General features: G+C 34.2%; 1 protein-coding gene across 2 annotated transcripts in view; it reads right to left on the bottom strand.

Annotated features, from left to right (window-relative positions):
• Positions 1-1,364: 1,364 nt before the first annotated feature.
• The window catches only part of CCDC39 (coiled-coil domain 39 molecular ruler complex subunit), a gene marked incomplete at both ends in the record, with an annotated part of 36,590 nt that continues 19,727 nt past the window's right edge, over positions 1,365-18,227 (bottom strand). The window contains 9 exons of one of the 2 annotated variants that reach the window (XM_084232288.1): positions 1,365-1,524; positions 2,628-2,713; positions 2,857-3,036; positions 3,182-3,322; positions 4,169-4,275; positions 4,680-4,839; positions 8,956-9,079; positions 14,509-14,717; positions 15,561-15,698. In XM_084232288.1, the coding sequence (XP_084088414.1) occupies positions 1,365-1,524; positions 2,628-2,713; positions 2,857-3,036; positions 3,182-3,322; positions 4,169-4,275; positions 4,680-4,839; positions 8,956-9,079; positions 14,509-14,717; positions 15,561-15,698 (1,305 nt within the window). The remainder of the gene's footprint in view (positions 1,525-2,627; positions 2,714-2,856; positions 3,037-3,181; positions 3,323-4,168; positions 4,276-4,679; positions 4,840-8,955; positions 9,080-14,508; positions 14,718-15,560; positions 15,699-18,227) is intronic. The other variant, XM_084232289.1, reaches the window with a different exon arrangement.

Raw genomic sequence — 18,227 nt, 5'->3', positions numbered from 1 at the left:
TTCTCCTCATCCTCACTAGTATTTGTTATTGTTCTTCTTTTTGAAGGTAGCTATTTTTCTAAAAGCCATGAGATGATAATCTAATTGTGGAATTTTTTAGAGTGGAGACTATTGTACGAAGAACTTTCTGGTCATGTCACCTCTTAGGCAGTGAACACCATTAACAGGCAGTGCCACTGAACAACGTTGTACAATTTGGATAAATATTTTGGATGTCCAAAAATTAATTCAAGATTCCAGAAGTAGCTCTAAATTAAGTTTTTCCTCACTTTGATGACTGAGTTAAAGGCATTCAGTGACCCATGATTAATTTTTTTGTTTTTTTATTGAGGCAACATTGCTTAATAACATGATTCAGGGGAATAAATTAACATCTTCTCAAATGTACATCACTATATCATACCTACCACCAGATCACCCATATTCTTACCTTCCCCTTATAGTAGCCTCAATTCTGCAGTCAGATTTCTAGGTTCATTTGTTTGAAAAATAGCTTTGTAACAATCCTACTGCACACTATTGTAAGAGCTCCAAGTGTTGGGCACTTGTTACAAAGAACTAAAACTGGCAGTCTACCAATAAATTAGGGGACTCCTATTGAAAATCAGATCACACCAGTTTTCTTTAAATTGTTTATTAGGTCAAGAAAAATTTTTAATGCATTCTTTATGCTTGGTTGTCTTATTTTCAGAACAAAATCATTATTGCTTAACTTTTTTTCAAGATTAAAGTAATTCGTAGAAATTTCAGCTGCAGTTCTGATACATAGTATTTCTTTTGGTTGAAAATTTTTAAATTATACCAAAGAACTATACTACCAGGTTTTTTCCCCCAGAAGTCTGGGAAATTTGTTTCTTTCAATAAAGAAAACCTAATTTCAAGAACTTCACTGTTTCAAAATCTTGATAATGTAATGGGTCTTCAGAAATTTTTTTTCCAGAAAGACTCAATTACATTATAAGTGAGTACTTTCATAGCTAGCATAAAATAATGAGCAGACTATTTTCTAATACAACAAATACCAGTAGAGCAGTAAAAAGGTATTTTCCCTCTGCTTGTATAACATGCAGCCTTGTAAAAATCTACTTTTCTATGTGAAGAAAATAGGAAAAAAACTAAGAAAATTAAACATTTCTTTGGCTTTATTCAAATTGTTGAGTTGGGTTTTTTTAAACTCTCATTTTTCATATTTTCCACTAGATAAAACTTTTTATCTGGTCATTCCCTATTTTGAACACTATTTCAATAATCCTTTCTTATATATCATTGTAAACAGCACACTAAAGCACAGAGTGGGATTTGCTAATTTAATGTGAGATTTTGGCTTTGTTTTTGCAACTTGTTCAAAAGAAAGATTAAAATGTTTATTTGCTGCCCTTTTTGTTTTTACCATTACTGGGGATACTGCTAGAACTAGCTGGCCTAGAATGGCTGCCAACTTCTGAAAAGGAGTCTGGGAAATTCAGGTCTAATACTTTAATGGAAGTCTGAGAACCAGAAGTACTTGTGGAACTCCTAGATGACCTAGAAGAGAAACCAGAATTATTTGTAATTTTAATTCAAAACTTGTGTCTTAGTAGAGAAAACACCCCCATGACTGAATAAATCAAAAAATACATATTAATAGTTGGTAATAAAACTTAAAGCTTATCAAGAAATTCCTATTTCAAAAGGGAAAGGTAATAGAGTTTCAAATCAGTAGCAAAATAGTTCAAGTAGTATGTTCCTATATGAGAAAAATTGAGATGAAATTATTAAGTATTAAATACTTGTAAAAATCAGTAAGTATTCATAGTAACCCAAAAATGGGGCATGGAAGTAGGGGTCTTGGAAAAGTGATTGAAATAAACCTGGAGAGAAGTGGGCAGCCTCGTGACAATATAAAATGTTGAGGTCATTTAGCCATACAATTCTAAAATGATGTTTTAAAACATATCTTAGGAAAATGAGATTTCAAATAGCTGTTTGCCATATTCACAGATAAGCTTTTTTCTACTTAGACATTAAGTTTTTAGGATGTTACTCTGAGGGCTATCTCTACATGGACTACTTAATAAGTAAGAAAAAAAAGAAAAAGAAGTGGCTACTGAATGTAAGAGACTGGAATTTTAAGTCATCATTTTTGTCACTGAAGCACAGATTGCTGATTAAATATGCCAGATGATAAGAATTCTAGGTAACACTAAACTGTACAAGTAATGAATGAATAAAATTACCTTTTTAGCAAAGTAAAGCAGCATAAAATTGAATGCTGGCTGTTTAAATTTTTACAGTGTTTTGACCATAACAATCATATTCCATATGCCTGTACATCTAATTTGTCCTTTGTTTTTAAAAAAAAATTTTTCTCAGGATAGACCATGCTGATTACAGCCTCCAAAAATACCACCATGGTTTTATCCTGAAATAGCTATTAGTCACAAAGTACTCTGCCATAATGAAAATGGTGACACCAGACAGAAGTCAGAGGGAAGTCTTGCTCTGCTTTTCTCTGTGTCTGTCACACTGAAACAGGTAAGGGGTGGGTATATCAGCAAATCCAACAGCCATGGCAATGTGGAAGTAACGATTCACTTAGGGTCACAGCTGTGAGGGTTAATGAAATGGCTTTTTGACGTTCCACTTACCTTGCTGATATCAGTGAAGTCTGTGAAGGAGATCTAGAACTCTGAAGACTACGTTTAGTCCTAGGTACAGGTAGTTCCAAACCATTCTGGAAGAATATTCAGTAGCAATAATTAGTACCACTCCATTTTAGAAGGAGATATTTTTAAATTTCACTTTATGACACATACCATCAACTTTTTTATTCTCATGAATTGTTTTAGAAATATATTTAGAAGATATGGTTAATACCTGCTGAAAGTGGGTTTGAAGGATAATACTGATTTCAGCATTTTCTTGTATGACATCAATTAGCATTTCATCAATGTTCTTGTGAAACTGTTTCACTTCACGAAGTTTGATGTCTTTTTCTTCTAGTGTTTCATCTTTTGTGTCTTTCAAAAGACGGATTTCACTGGTGAGTTTTGCACACTGTTGGTCAGTAATAGTCAATTATTAATTATCTAAACCTATTTTCCAGAATTTATTATTTTTAATAGATGGAGAAATTGAGTTTACTATTTAGAAGTCAAAAAAATACAAATATGACAGGTCAATTTTTAAGAGAAATCAGTACCTGTTTCATTACTCTCTCTAATTTTGGTTTCTGCTCCTCAGTTTCTTTACTTAGTTGAAATGAATAAGCCTGCTTCTCTGATAACTTTGCCTTGACCTTATTTGTTAAATGTTCTATAACTTCTAAAGTATTTTCCATGCTCTGTAGAAAATAAAGTATTAACATACTTATGGTTAAAATAAAAAAGAATTTCTATAGCTTGCCATTTTTCAAATATTTAATTTTAACTTATTTTAGTATATACAGTTGACCCTTGAACAACATAGGGTTAGGAACACCAGCCTTGCTCAGTAAAAAAATCTGCATATAATTGATAGTCTGCCCTTTGTATCAGAAGGTTCCCCTGCATCTTTCAACCCACCAACAACAAAAGTTGGTTGAATTCCGTCAATGGGAAATCCATGGATTAAAAATCTGCAATCCATGAGTGAGTGGACCCTTCAGACCCACACTCAAGAGTCTATTAGTAGATAATAAGTGTAATGGTTTTATGGATTATGCTTCGTATATAATTTCACTGGAAGGTGTTTTTATGGCATCTCCTAAGTTTGAAAAATAATTCAAACAGTGACTGTTGAAAGCTTGCAATTTTGAAAGATTCACAATTCATATATTAGTAAAAAATAAATTCTTACAGTCCTCCTTACCAAGCACATTTTTTTTTTCCATGATGTGCTCTGTAACTACTTTCTAAATTATTTTTCTCTTTCAAATTTGTCTTGTTTCAAGGAGCAATCCTTAAGCAATCTTCAAGGAATTAAATGAAATAAAAGTTCATTAAATAAAAGTTAGCATAGTTAGCTATGCTTCATCAACTAATTAATAAGTAGTTGTCAGGTGTCCATCCTGTGCCTATTAATACTGGACTTTAACTAAATACTGTATTTTCTTCTCATTTAAATGAGATTGCTTCTCTAAAGAAGTACAAGATAACAAGATAGAAATAATGATGATTAACTTTTCACCAAAGGCTTGTTTACTACTTACCTGGGTATCTTCCTGTAGTTCTCTGATTTGTCTTTGTTTGTATCTGTATTTTTCATCAGCGGCTCTTTTTTGTTCTTCCAGTTGGATTTTTAGCTCATACTCATCACCTGGAATTTAGAGAACTTTTGGTTTAAATTTTTAACATACTGTGTAGAAAGCAGTCTTAAAAACTTAACCTGTATTAAATTTCTTATCACTTACATCTACCTATTGAAAAATAGTGTGAGCATGTAATGGCCATTCTTGTTTTATCAACAGAGTAGCCAATGTGCTTCTGCTGTTGCTTCCAGACTTGGAATTAATTCCCTAGAGAAATTAATTCTCTATGTTATGATACTAGAATTAATAATATAAATAGCACCTTAGAATTTATTTTAAAAGCGGTTGGGGTAATTAATTTTTCTGATGCAATCAAACATGGCACATTGTTGTTTTCAGTGTCTCACAATTTTAAACTGTATGGTTTTCATTGTATAACTTCATAAAAATTACATTTATAACTCATACATACTAGATGGGGTCACTTTTTTTAAAGATTGTTTGTAATTTTTGTTGCAGCTATTCAGCACTTGCAAGGTGTTTTCCAGCGCATGAATTTCTTTTTCAGCTTTATTGATTTTAGCATCCAAACTGTCACCTTCCCTTTGAAGCGCTTCTTTTTCTTGAGCAGCCTATGAAATGGAGAATAGAATGAACTGAATAAAAGTGTAAAGCAGATAGAATGTCTGTTTTTAGGGCAGGAAATAGTTAACTCACCACAATACCAGTTTGTCATGAGACCTACAAGCAACACCAAGCATTTATTTCTCACTCTTGACTACAAATATAAGACCAATCCTCATGGCCTCCAAATACACGTAGGATACAAAACCATAATGGAAGTAGTAACTATACAAAATTTACATTAAATTCTCTGACAAAAATTACCAAAAAGTTAAAAAGGTATAAACTGCTGAGAAGAGTAATAAGGTTCATCAGAAGGAGGTTTCAAACTAGATAATAAAAACCAAGTATGTTTCTGGTCTGAGAGAGACTGAGGGACACTTTCTCAAATACCAGGGAAATTTATATGTGGTGTTTGTTGGAATTTCAACAACTTTGGAGAGTACTTCAATAGCACATACTAAAACTGGAGTAATAGAAGATAAACATGGTAACAGTGTGGGAATGACATGTAAATTTGAAGCATTCCATGTTTTAAAAGGAAAAATACTGTATGGTTCTACTATAGGAGGTACTTATAGTCAGAATTCACAGTCACAAGAAATGGGATGATGGGGGCCTCCCCGGTGGTGCAGCGGTTGAGCGCTGGGTTGCGAAGCTTCCCGCAGCCTCTGCAGCGCCGGTTCAATCCCCGGCTGCTCCCCGGCCACCGGAGGAGGGTCCCACATGGCGCACAGACCTCTCCTGCCGCCCGCTGCTCCCCTCAGCAGTGTACTTCGGTCCTTCTACCTGCTCTGCTCCCCGCTCTGGCTCTGGTGAATTCTCTCACCCTCCCGTGCTTCTGACTGTACCCAGTGCTTGTATAAATAAATAAATAAATAAATCTTTAAGAAAAAAAAAAGGAAAGAAATGGGATGATGGTTCCCAGGGATTGAGTGAGGGGTAGATGGGGAGTTATTTAATGGGTACAGTTGCAGTTTTGAAAATGTAAAAAGTTCTGAAGAGGGAAGTTAGTGCTGGTTGTGAATGTGCTTAATGCCACTTAACTATACAGTTAAAAATTGTTAAAATGAGAATTTTTGTATTTTAGCACATTTTAAAATATAAAACTAGAGAAAGATTAACAATTTTCACTAGAAAAAAAAATACATTGTGTAAATTGCTGAAAACCAAAAATTGCTCAGTGAGCACACATGCTTATTTTTTCTAGCTTAACTCTCATTAGGCAAGACTAGAGTTGTTCCCAAAGAATTTCAATTAAGGATTGCCAGGGATAGCATGCATCTATATTAAAAAGAGCCAAAAATCCAGTTTTAGTCAAAATCAACTGATTTCATTTGTTAATTTACTCACCCCTAGTTATGTGTATTTAACCAGTATGTGGTCACTGGTAATGTTTTGTTACTAATGTTGAGTTCATTACATTTCTTACTGGTATTTGAAGTATTATGTGTCAAGACATGTTACACTTTTATAGCATATACTACATAATAAAGCTTAGCAAAAAAAAAAAAAGTTATTGAGTAAATTATACCTAATTAGTTTGAGTCTAGAATTAGTATCCATTTGATTTGAAATACAATATAGTAAGATCTAGAGTGAATCAAAAACAGATTTTAGTTGTGGATTTCCTGTTTGTGAATTGAGTAACCTTACATTCACTTATCTGAGTTCAGTTTGTCAAATGAAGAGATTGAATATGTTTGTCAATACAAATTCCTGATCTAATTCCACATATACCTTAAAATTTTAAAACTATGATCCCATTTGCCTCTAATCGGAACTTATATAATGTCTACCTTCTATTCTGGATTAGAAAAGGTACTATTTGGAAGAAATCTTTTTACTTTTTATTTAGACTTTTCTGTCCAACATTTTATAACATTTCCTAATGATTTCATGATATAGTTTAAATTTTGATCGGGATTGGATTGTTTCCTTATAAAGAATAAGAGAAACTTAGAAATAAGACATAAAAGTGTCAATTCTGCATTGGTAACTGATGTGTTTTAGTCTAGCCATTAAGAATCAGATATTAGAAGATAGTAGGGTGAATTAAGGGAAAAATAAGGCTATGTATGTCCCATACCCATGTATGCCCATATTACATGGGCAAAATGAGGAATATGGATTAAATTGTTTCTTAAAAATTTGTTGAAGTTCTAAACCCCACTACTTCATAATGTGATCTTGTTTGGAAATAGGGTCTTTGCAGATGTAGTCAAGTTACAACGAAGTGGTTAAGAAAAGCCCTAATCCAGCATAACTGGGGCTTTATAAAAATGGGAAATTTGAAGATGTTCACAGAGGGATGACTAAAGAGAGACAGGGAGAATGTCATGTGAAGATGGAGGCAAATACCAATGGCAATGCTTCCCTAAGCCATGGGACTCCAAAAATTGCCAGTAATACACCAGAAAATAGGAGAGAGGGATAAAACAGATTCATCCTCACAGGCCCCAGAAGTAATTAGCCCTGCCAGTATCTTTATCTCCATCCTCCAGAACTGTGGGAACCCTTCACTCGGGATACTTCAAAAACCTAAGAGGAGGAAAGTCCCGTTAATATTGGTTAACAGGGGCCTCCCCAGTGGCGCAGTGGTTGAGCACTGGGCTGCGAAGCTGCCCGCAGCCTCTGCAGCACTGGTTCGATCCCTGGCGGCCAGCAAGGGTCCCTCATGGCACGCAGACCTCTCCAGCCGCCCACTGCTCCCCTCAGCAGCGTATTTCGTCTGTCTGTTTTGTTCCCTGCTCTGGCTCTGGTGAATTCTCTCACCCTCCCGTGCTTCTGACTGTACCCAGTGCTTGTATAAATAAAAAATAAATTACTTTTTGAAAGAAAATAAACAATCCCTTTAAAAAAAAACATTGTTCAGCAGCCTGAGCTACAGTAGGCTGATGGGTTATAAGAAGGATTTGAGAGCTGGTATTTCTTACATAGGTGGAATTTCCTGAGATAAAGTGGCAGGCATATTAAACCATATATATGTTAAAGGCTGACTTGAAGAGTAGCTACAGAAGAAAACTTGGAAGATTAAATAGAAGAGAAAGGGACCATCTACTATCCTCTAAAGATGTGCATTTAGAAGGTTCAGTCCTATTCATGCAGGATGCTGGAAAAGTAATAACTTCCATTCCTTCATCGTTACAGGGTTTAAATTTCTTAGGCCTGTCTATACAGGAGATCCCATCTGTTCAGAGTGTTACCTATAAGAAAGATGCATATAGGGCCTCCCCTGGTGGCACAGGCAATTGAGCACAGCACTGTGACACTGTCAGCAGCCTCCGCTGGTTCAAGTCTGGCTGGCCAGTGAGGGTCCCACATGGCGCAGCAGACCTCTCCTGTCTCGCCTGCTGCTCCCCTCAACAGTGTATTTCATCAGTCTGCCTGTTCTGTTCCCTGCTCTGTCTCTGATGAATCCTCTCACCCTACTGCGCATCTGGCCTGTACCCCAGTTCTTGTGTCAATAAATAAATCTTGAAAAAAAAGGAAAGATGAATATAGCAGTACTTAGAAAGAGAATTGCATCTATTCCTGATCACTTCTGCATTTCTCTTTATGGATTACTAGGTAAAGAGCCATGAGATGGCAGGCAGCTCTCACACATCAGAAACAACAGCTGATTTGCTTTTATCTGTCTCCCACCTAATATGAAAGCAAAGAAACAGTCTTTTCTCCACATCTGTCACACCAGGGCTGCAACTGGAACAGCTTTCAGGTGTAGCTCAAGGTGATAAATTGTCTTAAGGTGTGGCCATACGAGTAGGTGATTATAATGAAGTAAAGCTTTGTGTCTGAGGGGAACAGGACACCCACAGTGATAGTAGGTCTCAGGGTAAAAGGTTGTGAGCCACAAATAAATGAGGGAAAACAAAATGTACAAATGATAGTGAAGGGAAAAAACATCACTGGTCCAGCAGAATGACATGAACCTTAAAAGGAAGGGGTTTGGAGCAAAGTAACTGGATTTTGGGAACCTCGTGGATTAGAGGTATATAAAACTTAACAGTGCTTCAGTAACTCCATCTAGCAAAAAAAAAGTTTTGTGGCCCTGATTAAGTGTAGTGCTATGAAACTTGAAATTTTACTACTTTCTATTAGAATCATAACTTAATTGTGATTACCTTTATTACATAATAGGCCTGTGTTTTCTCCTCTTCTCCTTCAGGAGGCAGCATAACAACAGTAAGAATTTCATATCGATTCTTCAGCTTATCAATTTTACTTAGTCGCTCATGAAACTCAGCACTAATACAAAAAGAAAAAGAAACATTGAAACAAACTTATAGAACCATAAAAAGTGTTCTTATAATCCAAATATCTTTCAAAACATAATTAAATGTAAATAATAGTGAGATGACCCCGCATACTCACTGGAATGGCAGCTATCAAAACAAAAACAAAAACAAAACACCAAAGCTTGGTAAGAATGGAGAAACTGGAACCCTTCTGACTGTTTTTGGAATGTAAAGTAACCGTTATGGAAAACAGTATGGCAGTTTCTTAAAAATCTAACAATAGAACTATCATATGCTCTAGCAGTACCACCTCTGGGTATATAGCCAAGACATAGAAGCATTGACAGATGAATGGATAAACAAATGTATATAATTCAGTGGATTATTGTTTAGTCTTAAAAATAAGGAAATTCTTTCACAACATGGAGAAACCTTGACATTATGCTAAGTGAGGTAAGTCAGTCACAAAAAGACGGTATGATTGCACATATAAAGTATCTAAAGTAGTCAAATTAATAGAAACAAGGTCAAATGGTGAGGGGGGGTATGGCAAGTTTCAGTTTTAAGAGTTTTAGTTTTATAAAATGAAAAAGTTCTGAAGATATGTAGCACAATGTGAATATACTTAACACTAATAAACACTATACATAAACATGGTTAAGATGAAAATTTTTATTGTTACACGTTCTTTATCAAAAAAAGAAAAACATTTTTTAGAGTGCAGAAAAGAACAGTGTCTCCCCTTTGTAAAGCATCGTAAATACAATTGCTTCCCAAGGTTTAGGTTTTTAAATCTGCTGGTTACTTTTTTTCTTTTATTTCATCCAGTAAATTTGTATTTTAGAAGCTATTTTGAACTTTTAATCATGCTAATAAAATAATGGCAAGTAGGAAGGAAGCTCAATTGTTAGCTACAATCTCATGAAAATAACCATCCAACCATGTGAAAAAAATCTTCAGCCTGCCAGTTTTTCTTCTACTCTTGAAAGTTGGTAAAATATATTAAGTATCAGAAGTTACAGCTTTGCTTATTTCTAAATATTATTGTACATTTTTCAGAAAATAATTACTCATTCTTTATGTGAAGTCCTGGTAGGATTTTTAGTTTAAGATGGACTGAACACAAGTGGGTATCTCTACTTCCTAAAATGGAAAATATTAAAAGAAAAAAAAAAGCTCTGGGAATAAGACTTTTCAGGAATACATGGAAAACAAAGGATAAAATTGATGTGGGGTAGGGTGATGGAAATACAGACTGCTGTAGAAACAAGAGCCATTATCACCAAAGAAATAGCAAGAAAACCCAAACTCAGGAAAAAGAAAAAGAACAAGAGCAGTCTCTAAGGTTATTATCGCGGTATTTAATAAAACAATTGCCTATAAAATATCTAGGCCTCATTCGTCAACCCCTCACAGTATACAGAGATGTTGGCAGGATTTATGTGTGTATAAACTTGGGGAACTACAAATAGCTGCCCAAATCACCAGCGTTCCTAGCATTGTATGTTGGAACTGCAGAAAAATAGAAACTATGAGCCACAACAGTGGAGCCCAATGGAAAAGAAAGGCAGTTCCACCTAGGAAGAAAATCTTCAATGCCTAAAATAAACTCCTAAAGGACAAACACCTTATGTTCCTTAAGGGACAGACTGACCCAGAGTCTACAATCAGCCTTTCGCTGTTGAGAAAGAGAAAGAACTAATTGCAGATAGTTCTACTAATTTCATTCTATCTCTAGTATTTGTTAGTAAATAGCATGAATGAACGAAAACAGTAGCAAAGAAAAAGATTGAATCAGTAGGGCAGGGATGAGGAAAGAGGCAGAGAACAAAGAAGATGCATAAGGAAGGGGGATGAGGAAAGAAAGACTATGAGACTATCCGGAATAAAAAGAATAGAAAATTTAAAGTGAGAGAAAAGAAACCTGGAAGACATATCTAAGAGGGTCAACTTCCACCAAAAATTAGCAACAAATGAGAAGAATGGAAAGAATGGTGTGAGAAAAAAGGAGTAATAGAAAAATATTTCCCTGGACGACAGTGAAATCATTGAAAAAAGCACACCATGAGTCAAATATGAAAACAGACAAACTATCTAGACACATGTAAATTCTAAACACCAAGGATAAAGAAACTGTCCCAAGGTTCCAGAAAGGAACAAAACCAAATACCCTTCAAAATAAAATGAATTAGCCTTGAATCAGACATGTTATGAACAAAGCTATAATTTAGAAAGATATAAAACAGTGCTTTCAAACTTAAAAGTATAATTTAAATACGGGGTAGAACATACAAGGAGTCCTTTCAGAAAACATGAGTTCTTGAAAAACATATTCAAGTGTGTGTTCCCAGAGTGTAATGGGAATCCAAAAAATTAGGGTTCAAAATAATATTAAAGCAAGAAAATAAAATGAGAAATGGGTATTCTCCAAAAGGAAAGAAAGTAAAAACAAAATTATTGAAACCAATGAAAGAGAAAATGAATAGCTACTGGGCCTCCCCTGGTGGCGAAGCAGTTAAGCGCTGGGCTGCAAAGCTACCCACAGCCTCTGCAGTGCTGGTTCGATCCCTGGCTGCTGGTGAGGGTCCCACATGGCATGACAGACCTCTCCTGCTGCTCCCGCTGCTCCCCTCAGCAGTGTATTTCATTGGTCTGCCTGTTCTGTTCCCCGCTCTGTCTCTGGTGAATTCTCTCACCCTCCCACGCTTCTGACTATACCCAGTGCTTGTATAAATAAATAAATAAATGTTTAAAAAAAAAAAAAATGAATAGCTACTGTATGATCCAGCTATTCTATTTCTAGGTATTGATCCAAGAGAAAAGAAAACATATCCTTACCACAAACACATGTTCATAGCAGCTTTATATGTAACAACCAAAAACTGGAAACAATTCAAATGTTCATCAATAGGTAAATATAAACTAATTGGGGTATGTGTATACCTTGAAACACACTACTCAGCAATAAAAAGTCAAGGTCACCAGCCATTCTGCCTGAGGCTTATCTTTGGACAGCCCATGGGGGAAAATGTAGCTTATACATGTTTCAATGTAAAATGGTTGGAAAAGATTGAAACAAGAATTATATTTCATGAAAATGAAAATGTCTATGAAATTCAAATTTCAAGGTCCATAAAGTTTTATTGGAACACAGCCACAGTCATTTATTTGCATAGTATTTGCACTGCTATTCACTCTACAATTGCAGAGTTTGAGTTGTTGCAACGGAGACCATATGGCCTGCAAATCCTATAATATTTACTATCTGGTCCTTATAGAAAATTCTGTGTGTGATGCAGCTACAGTAATATTTAGAAGAATTGTTTATCCTGCAGAAATGAATGTTAATTAGCTAAGCACTGCTGTCAAGTTAGAAAAACAGCACCAAAATATTGTCACAAAAATGAAGAATAAAATAGTAAAATGACAGCAGCAATAATAAAATAGGAAATAAATTCATACAGGAAAAAATCAGAAATCATTTATTATTTTGAAAAACAATAAAATTGATTAAATACTGGTAAGTCTTATCCCACCCAAAAAAGAGAAGTCACAAATAATGAGCATCAGGAAATGAAAAACTACAATGAAATTATTAAGTAAATAATAAAATGATGTTGTGAACAATTTTATGGCAATAACTTTGTAGATGAAATGGAAAATCTTTGCTAGAGAAACATCTCAAAAAGACATACAAAATTTGCATTTTTTTACAACCTATAAATAAGCTGAACCAACCCATGAAAACTCTTTCTGAATACCAGATCTCCAATGGTTTCACCAGGGAGGTCTTTGAACATTCAAAAAAGATATAATTCTATTTATTTACAAACTTTCCAGATTATAGAAAAAAAAAAGAAACATACTTCTGAGGAGATCTGAACCTACTCCTCTAAATCATGTACAGTGTTATAAACCAATGTTACCTTAATAAAGAGAAATAAAAAGCAAAAAGATAAAATACAAAAATTATTTTAGGAAAAGAGGCACAACCATAATATGATAAATTGGTAAGGGCAACAGAAAAATGAGAATTATAAGCATAGATTAAAAAAAATTGTATAAAAATACTGCTAAAATCTAGATATATGCAAAACATAATGTAATAAACAAGTTGTATTTATTCTAGGGAAATAAGGTTGTTTTAACTTTGAAACAGCAATGTATTTTTTTATATTAATAGGTTGAAAGAGCTGTAACATATCAATGAATGCAGAAAGAGCAATATAATTAAATTCCTGATTAAACAAACTAAAAAATCTCTTACCAAAGACAAAGGGATGAGTACTCCCTTAAATATCAAGAATATCACAAAAAAAAAGCCAAGTAAACCTCATACTTGATGATAAAACAATGAAAACCTTCCCTCTGATGTCAGACATAAATGCAGGCACCTGCAATCACTATTGCTAGTCAACATTGAACTAGTGACTAAATAACACCGGCAACAAAGCAAGACAAAAGACTGTGTGTGTGTGAACAATATATGTAATATCATATATATATTCATTGCAGCACTATTTACTATAGCCACATTATGGAAACAACCTAAGTATTCTAGAAGATTAAGGATTATGATGAGTGGTATGGACCAGATCAAAATGTCATCAAAGGACATTACCTAATTTGCTCCTGAGAGGATAATCTAAAAGTTATCAAGAAGGGCACTAAACCCAGAGGGCCCCATGACTTGGGGTGAACCTGGAACATCTCTTGGACATTGGAGACCAGCACTTCTTCTTAAGATCCAATATAAGACAAGGATGTCCATTTTAACTACCATTACTGAATATAGTAGTCAGGAATAAATATTACACAAGCTATTCAAAACCTCTAAGAAAACTTGTTTCCATATATGCAGTTATTGGGTATCCTTTCCCTAATGGACCTTTACCACAATTATACCCAAAAATCAACTCTAAGGAGACTGATGATTTTAATGTTAATGTGAGAATAGAGTTGAGGAGTTAGCCAAAAAGAGAAAGGAAAAAGCATATACTTATGGGGCCTCCACAGTGGTGCAGCGGGTTGAGCACAGCACTGTGAAGCTGTCCTGCAGCCTTTGCAGTGCGGGTTCGATTCCCAGCTGGCCAGGGAGATTGCCAAATGGTGCAGCAGACCTCTCCTGTCTCACCTGCTGCTCCCCTCAGCAGTGTATTTCAGTAGATCTGCCTGTTCTGCTCCCCGCTCTGTCTCTGGTGAATCCTCTCCCCATCCTGTGCCTCTGGCCTGTACCCCAGCTCTTGTGTAAAAATAAATAAATCTTTAAAAAAAAAAAAAGCATAGAAATGGCCAAAATATGTCCTACACATTATATTAAATGCTTTTTCAGACAAATTAAAAGATGGACATTCAAGATGGTGGCGGGAACGGTCAGTTCTGACACCACACTAATGTTTTCAAAATTCTTTAGCAGTATTTTAAAATTCTAATTATTACCTTATGTTTTGCCGTTCTTGATCAACGTATCTTATTTGTGATGTAAGCATTGCTTTGTGAACCTTAATTTCTTCAGTTCGTTCTTCCATAGCTGTTTGTAATTGCTGCTTTCTTTTTTCCAGAGAAAGAACTTCTTCTGCCTTACTGTGAAGCATTTCTCGAGTACGTTTAACTTCAAGTTTCAAAAGATTGTCTTCTATCATCAAATCCTATCAACATACAAAATTGTCAAATATTGAAATACTTATTTTTATACCCAAACTATTGTTACAGAAAAAAAATCAGGGCCTCCCTGGTGGAGCAAAGAGTTAAGCACAGCACTATGAAGCTATCTACAGCCACCCACCGCAGCTCAAGTTTTATGCCCTGCAGCCAGGGAGCTACCCACATGGCGCAGTAGACCTCTCCTGTCTCATCTGCTGCTCCCCCCAGCAGTGTATTTCAGTATATCTGCCTGTTCTGCTCCCCACTCTCTCTGGTGAAGCCTCTTACCCCACACACCCCAGTTCTTGTATACATATATAAATCTTTTTAAAAAAATCAAACTTGAAAATAAATTATTTTCTTACTTGACCACTCACCAAATAACATCACATAGTAGAAAAAACTTTAAAACATTTTTATTTAAAATAAATATTAAAAATTTGCTGCTTAAAAATGTTTTAAAATGTCAACATTTTAAATGCAGACTAAAACAATGAGATACTATATTTGCTTATCAAATTCACAACAATTTTATAAATAATATCCACCATTAATGGTGGTAAAATATGTTTACAAACTACTGGTGGACATATTAACTGAACCCTCTAGAGGACATTTAAGCTTAAAAAGTTTCAAGACAACAAAAATATTCATTTTGTTGAACCAATGACATGTAAATTCAATTTTCTTTGAAAGACTGGAAGGAAATAATATACATTATTAACACATCTTGTAAAGTATTATATATATATAATAAATATTTATTTTCTTTAAGATTTAAATTTCCCTACAATTAGCATGAAAACATGTAATTTTTGATATTATACACATATATGATTTCATTGCACCTGTTTAACAGCTTTGGCTTTCTTAAGTTCCTTCTCTGATCTGTCATTGAAAAGGTTTAGTTCATTTATTTTGCTCAAGAGGGACTGTTTTTCATCACAATTTTTGCCATTTAACTTCTTGATAAAGTAAAGATCATTCTGTAAAGAGAAAAAAGATACATAAATACATATTTTAAAAAACATTATTGCAAATGACATACACTTTTAAACATATTTTACACTGTAGTCCATTAGCTATTTGTAACAGACTTTTAATATCACTTTCATATTATAATATCTCCATATATATGGCTATTCACATAAAAACATTTTCATTGTTATCATCTATTGATATTTTGAGTTCAATCATTGTAGAAAATATGTATGGTTACAGTTCAACCTGAATCATTAGGTGACTACCACCTGTGGGGAGAAACAGGAGGAGGAAACCCAAGCTTCTATTCAATACTTAGTTCACCTTCTGCAGTTCATTGGTTCAACTCAAGTCCCAGAAAGGTAAAAACATTAACAGTCTGAGAAAGTATAGGGGCTTGATTAACAGTACAAACTCTGAAATCAGATGTCATTAATTATTGCCATCTGACCCTACTCAGCAAACTATTCTTCCTCAGTTTCCTCATTTCTAAAATAACAATTCCTACTTCCCTCGGTTGTTGGGAGGATTAGGGAAGCAACCATCAAAGATTATGTACAACAGTGTTTGACATATAGACGTTTCATGTATAATAATTATTATTAATATATTAATTCTATATTGATATTAGTAATCAATAATATATTGATTGTATATTAATATTAATATATTAAGACTATTACTATATAATCACATATGAGAAAAATGTTAGATAATTCTAATTCCAGTGGATGCATCAATGGGTCTTACATACTAGATACCAGGTTTCTATTTTATACTAGTTTATATCCCTCTTCCCACTCAGAAATTAGAAAAAAATTATGCTCTTTGTCCCCTTAGCAAAAACCTAATTCTAATTCCAAGATCTCTTTGTTATTCTTTTTCTCATTCTCTCTCTCACTCCTTCCTCTCTGCTTTTTTCATTCCCTGTATTTCTCTGAAGTATCAGGACTAAGAATTGCAGCTGGATGGTAAGAAGAATGATGTGATTTCTTAAAATTAATTTTGGGAAGAAAAAATTTAAATGTAAGATGATTTTTCAACCAGAAGAAACTATTTTATGTTGCGCAGAATAAGAGATGGAGTGGCATAAAGAGGGAATGTATAATCACTTTATACTCTGATGCTACTGTTGAGAAGATTCATTATAAGGGTAACTAGCTTTAATATCTTTAAATATTCACTTACATTTCTATTATCTATTTCTTTGTTAAAACCAGATTTAGGACACACATAAGTAGCAGCCAGTAGCATAATGGACAGAGCCCCAGGATAATAACTCAAAGAGGGACACCATCACCGCACAGCAAAAGAGACACAATTCATGTGGCTGGTTCAAGAAACATATTCAGATATAAAAGTCACTCTTCTATTTTTCTACAGCATTAATATTCTCATATTGTATATAATCAAAGCAAACCATTTAATCAGTAAAAACTAAGAGCAATGTGCTAAGCCTGTTCTGTTCCCCACTCTGTCTCTGGTGAATCCTCTCACCCCTCCACACCTCTGGCCTGTACCCCAGCTCTTGTATGCATAAATAAATAAATCTTAAAAAAATAATAATTCCCTCAAATGCTTTAAGATAATATTAAATATCTTTTCCATTTAACTGAAAAGTAAACCAGGGTTTAAGAAAATTAAAATGTTAGTGGCGGTATAACCCTGACATTCAAAAGCCAGTTCGTTCTGATTCTAAAACATGTTTTTTTTTCACTCAATCAAGGAAGTAGTTAAAAATATTTAATCAGGTTGAAATCCACTCCAAGCCAAAATTACGTCATCTTAATTTTTTTAAAATACTTAAATTTTTAAAACAGCTCCCTAAAGCAATTCAGGGCAATTCTTCTTATAACCACTAGAGGACACTCATCATTAGACTTTCTAGCTCTTTAAACTACATTCAACCCTTTGGAGTTAACATTCAAATCTCTGAGTTCCCATTCTTCCTGGAATTTTTATTCAGGTCCCTGCTCTACCTCTTTCACTCTTACTCTCCACTTAAACTTTCACATGGGCTTTATATTACATAGGTTCCTCTGACATAGGTTTTATATTACCATAAACATCATAATATGCCCATGTATGAAGAACATTTCACCTTAACAAAATTGAGTGATTTGAACTCTTGAAACTAATAACAATAGATAAACTATAAAAGAACAGCTTCCTTTAAATGTCATTTCAGAGATAAAGACAATCGTATTATTCTAGATACATAACAGAAACGTGGAATTTATTGATTTTTAAAACCATGTACTACTTAAAAGTATTTGGAAGTCAGATGGAACAGGGGTTAAATCCTAGCTATCTATATGCTAACTATGTAATCATGGCCAACTTACTTAATCTGCAAAGGAAGTAATAATATCTTCTCTCAAGAGATTTATAAGGATTTATTGAAATAAAATACTAACAGCAATGTAATATATTTAGCTTATAGTAAGCACAAAATCAATGGTAAAGCTATATTCTTGCAGTTAGTACAGAAATATGTACATCTGTTCATACAATTGTTTTGTATGTGAGTAGGT

This window comes from Talpa europaea (assembly GCF_964194135.1).
Source record: "Talpa europaea genome assembly, chromosome: 4".
In the NCBI taxonomy this organism is placed as follows: Eukaryota; Metazoa; Chordata; class Mammalia; order Eulipotyphla; family Talpidae; genus Talpa; species Talpa europaea.
This window is presented reverse-complemented; position numbering and strand designations above follow the sequence as displayed.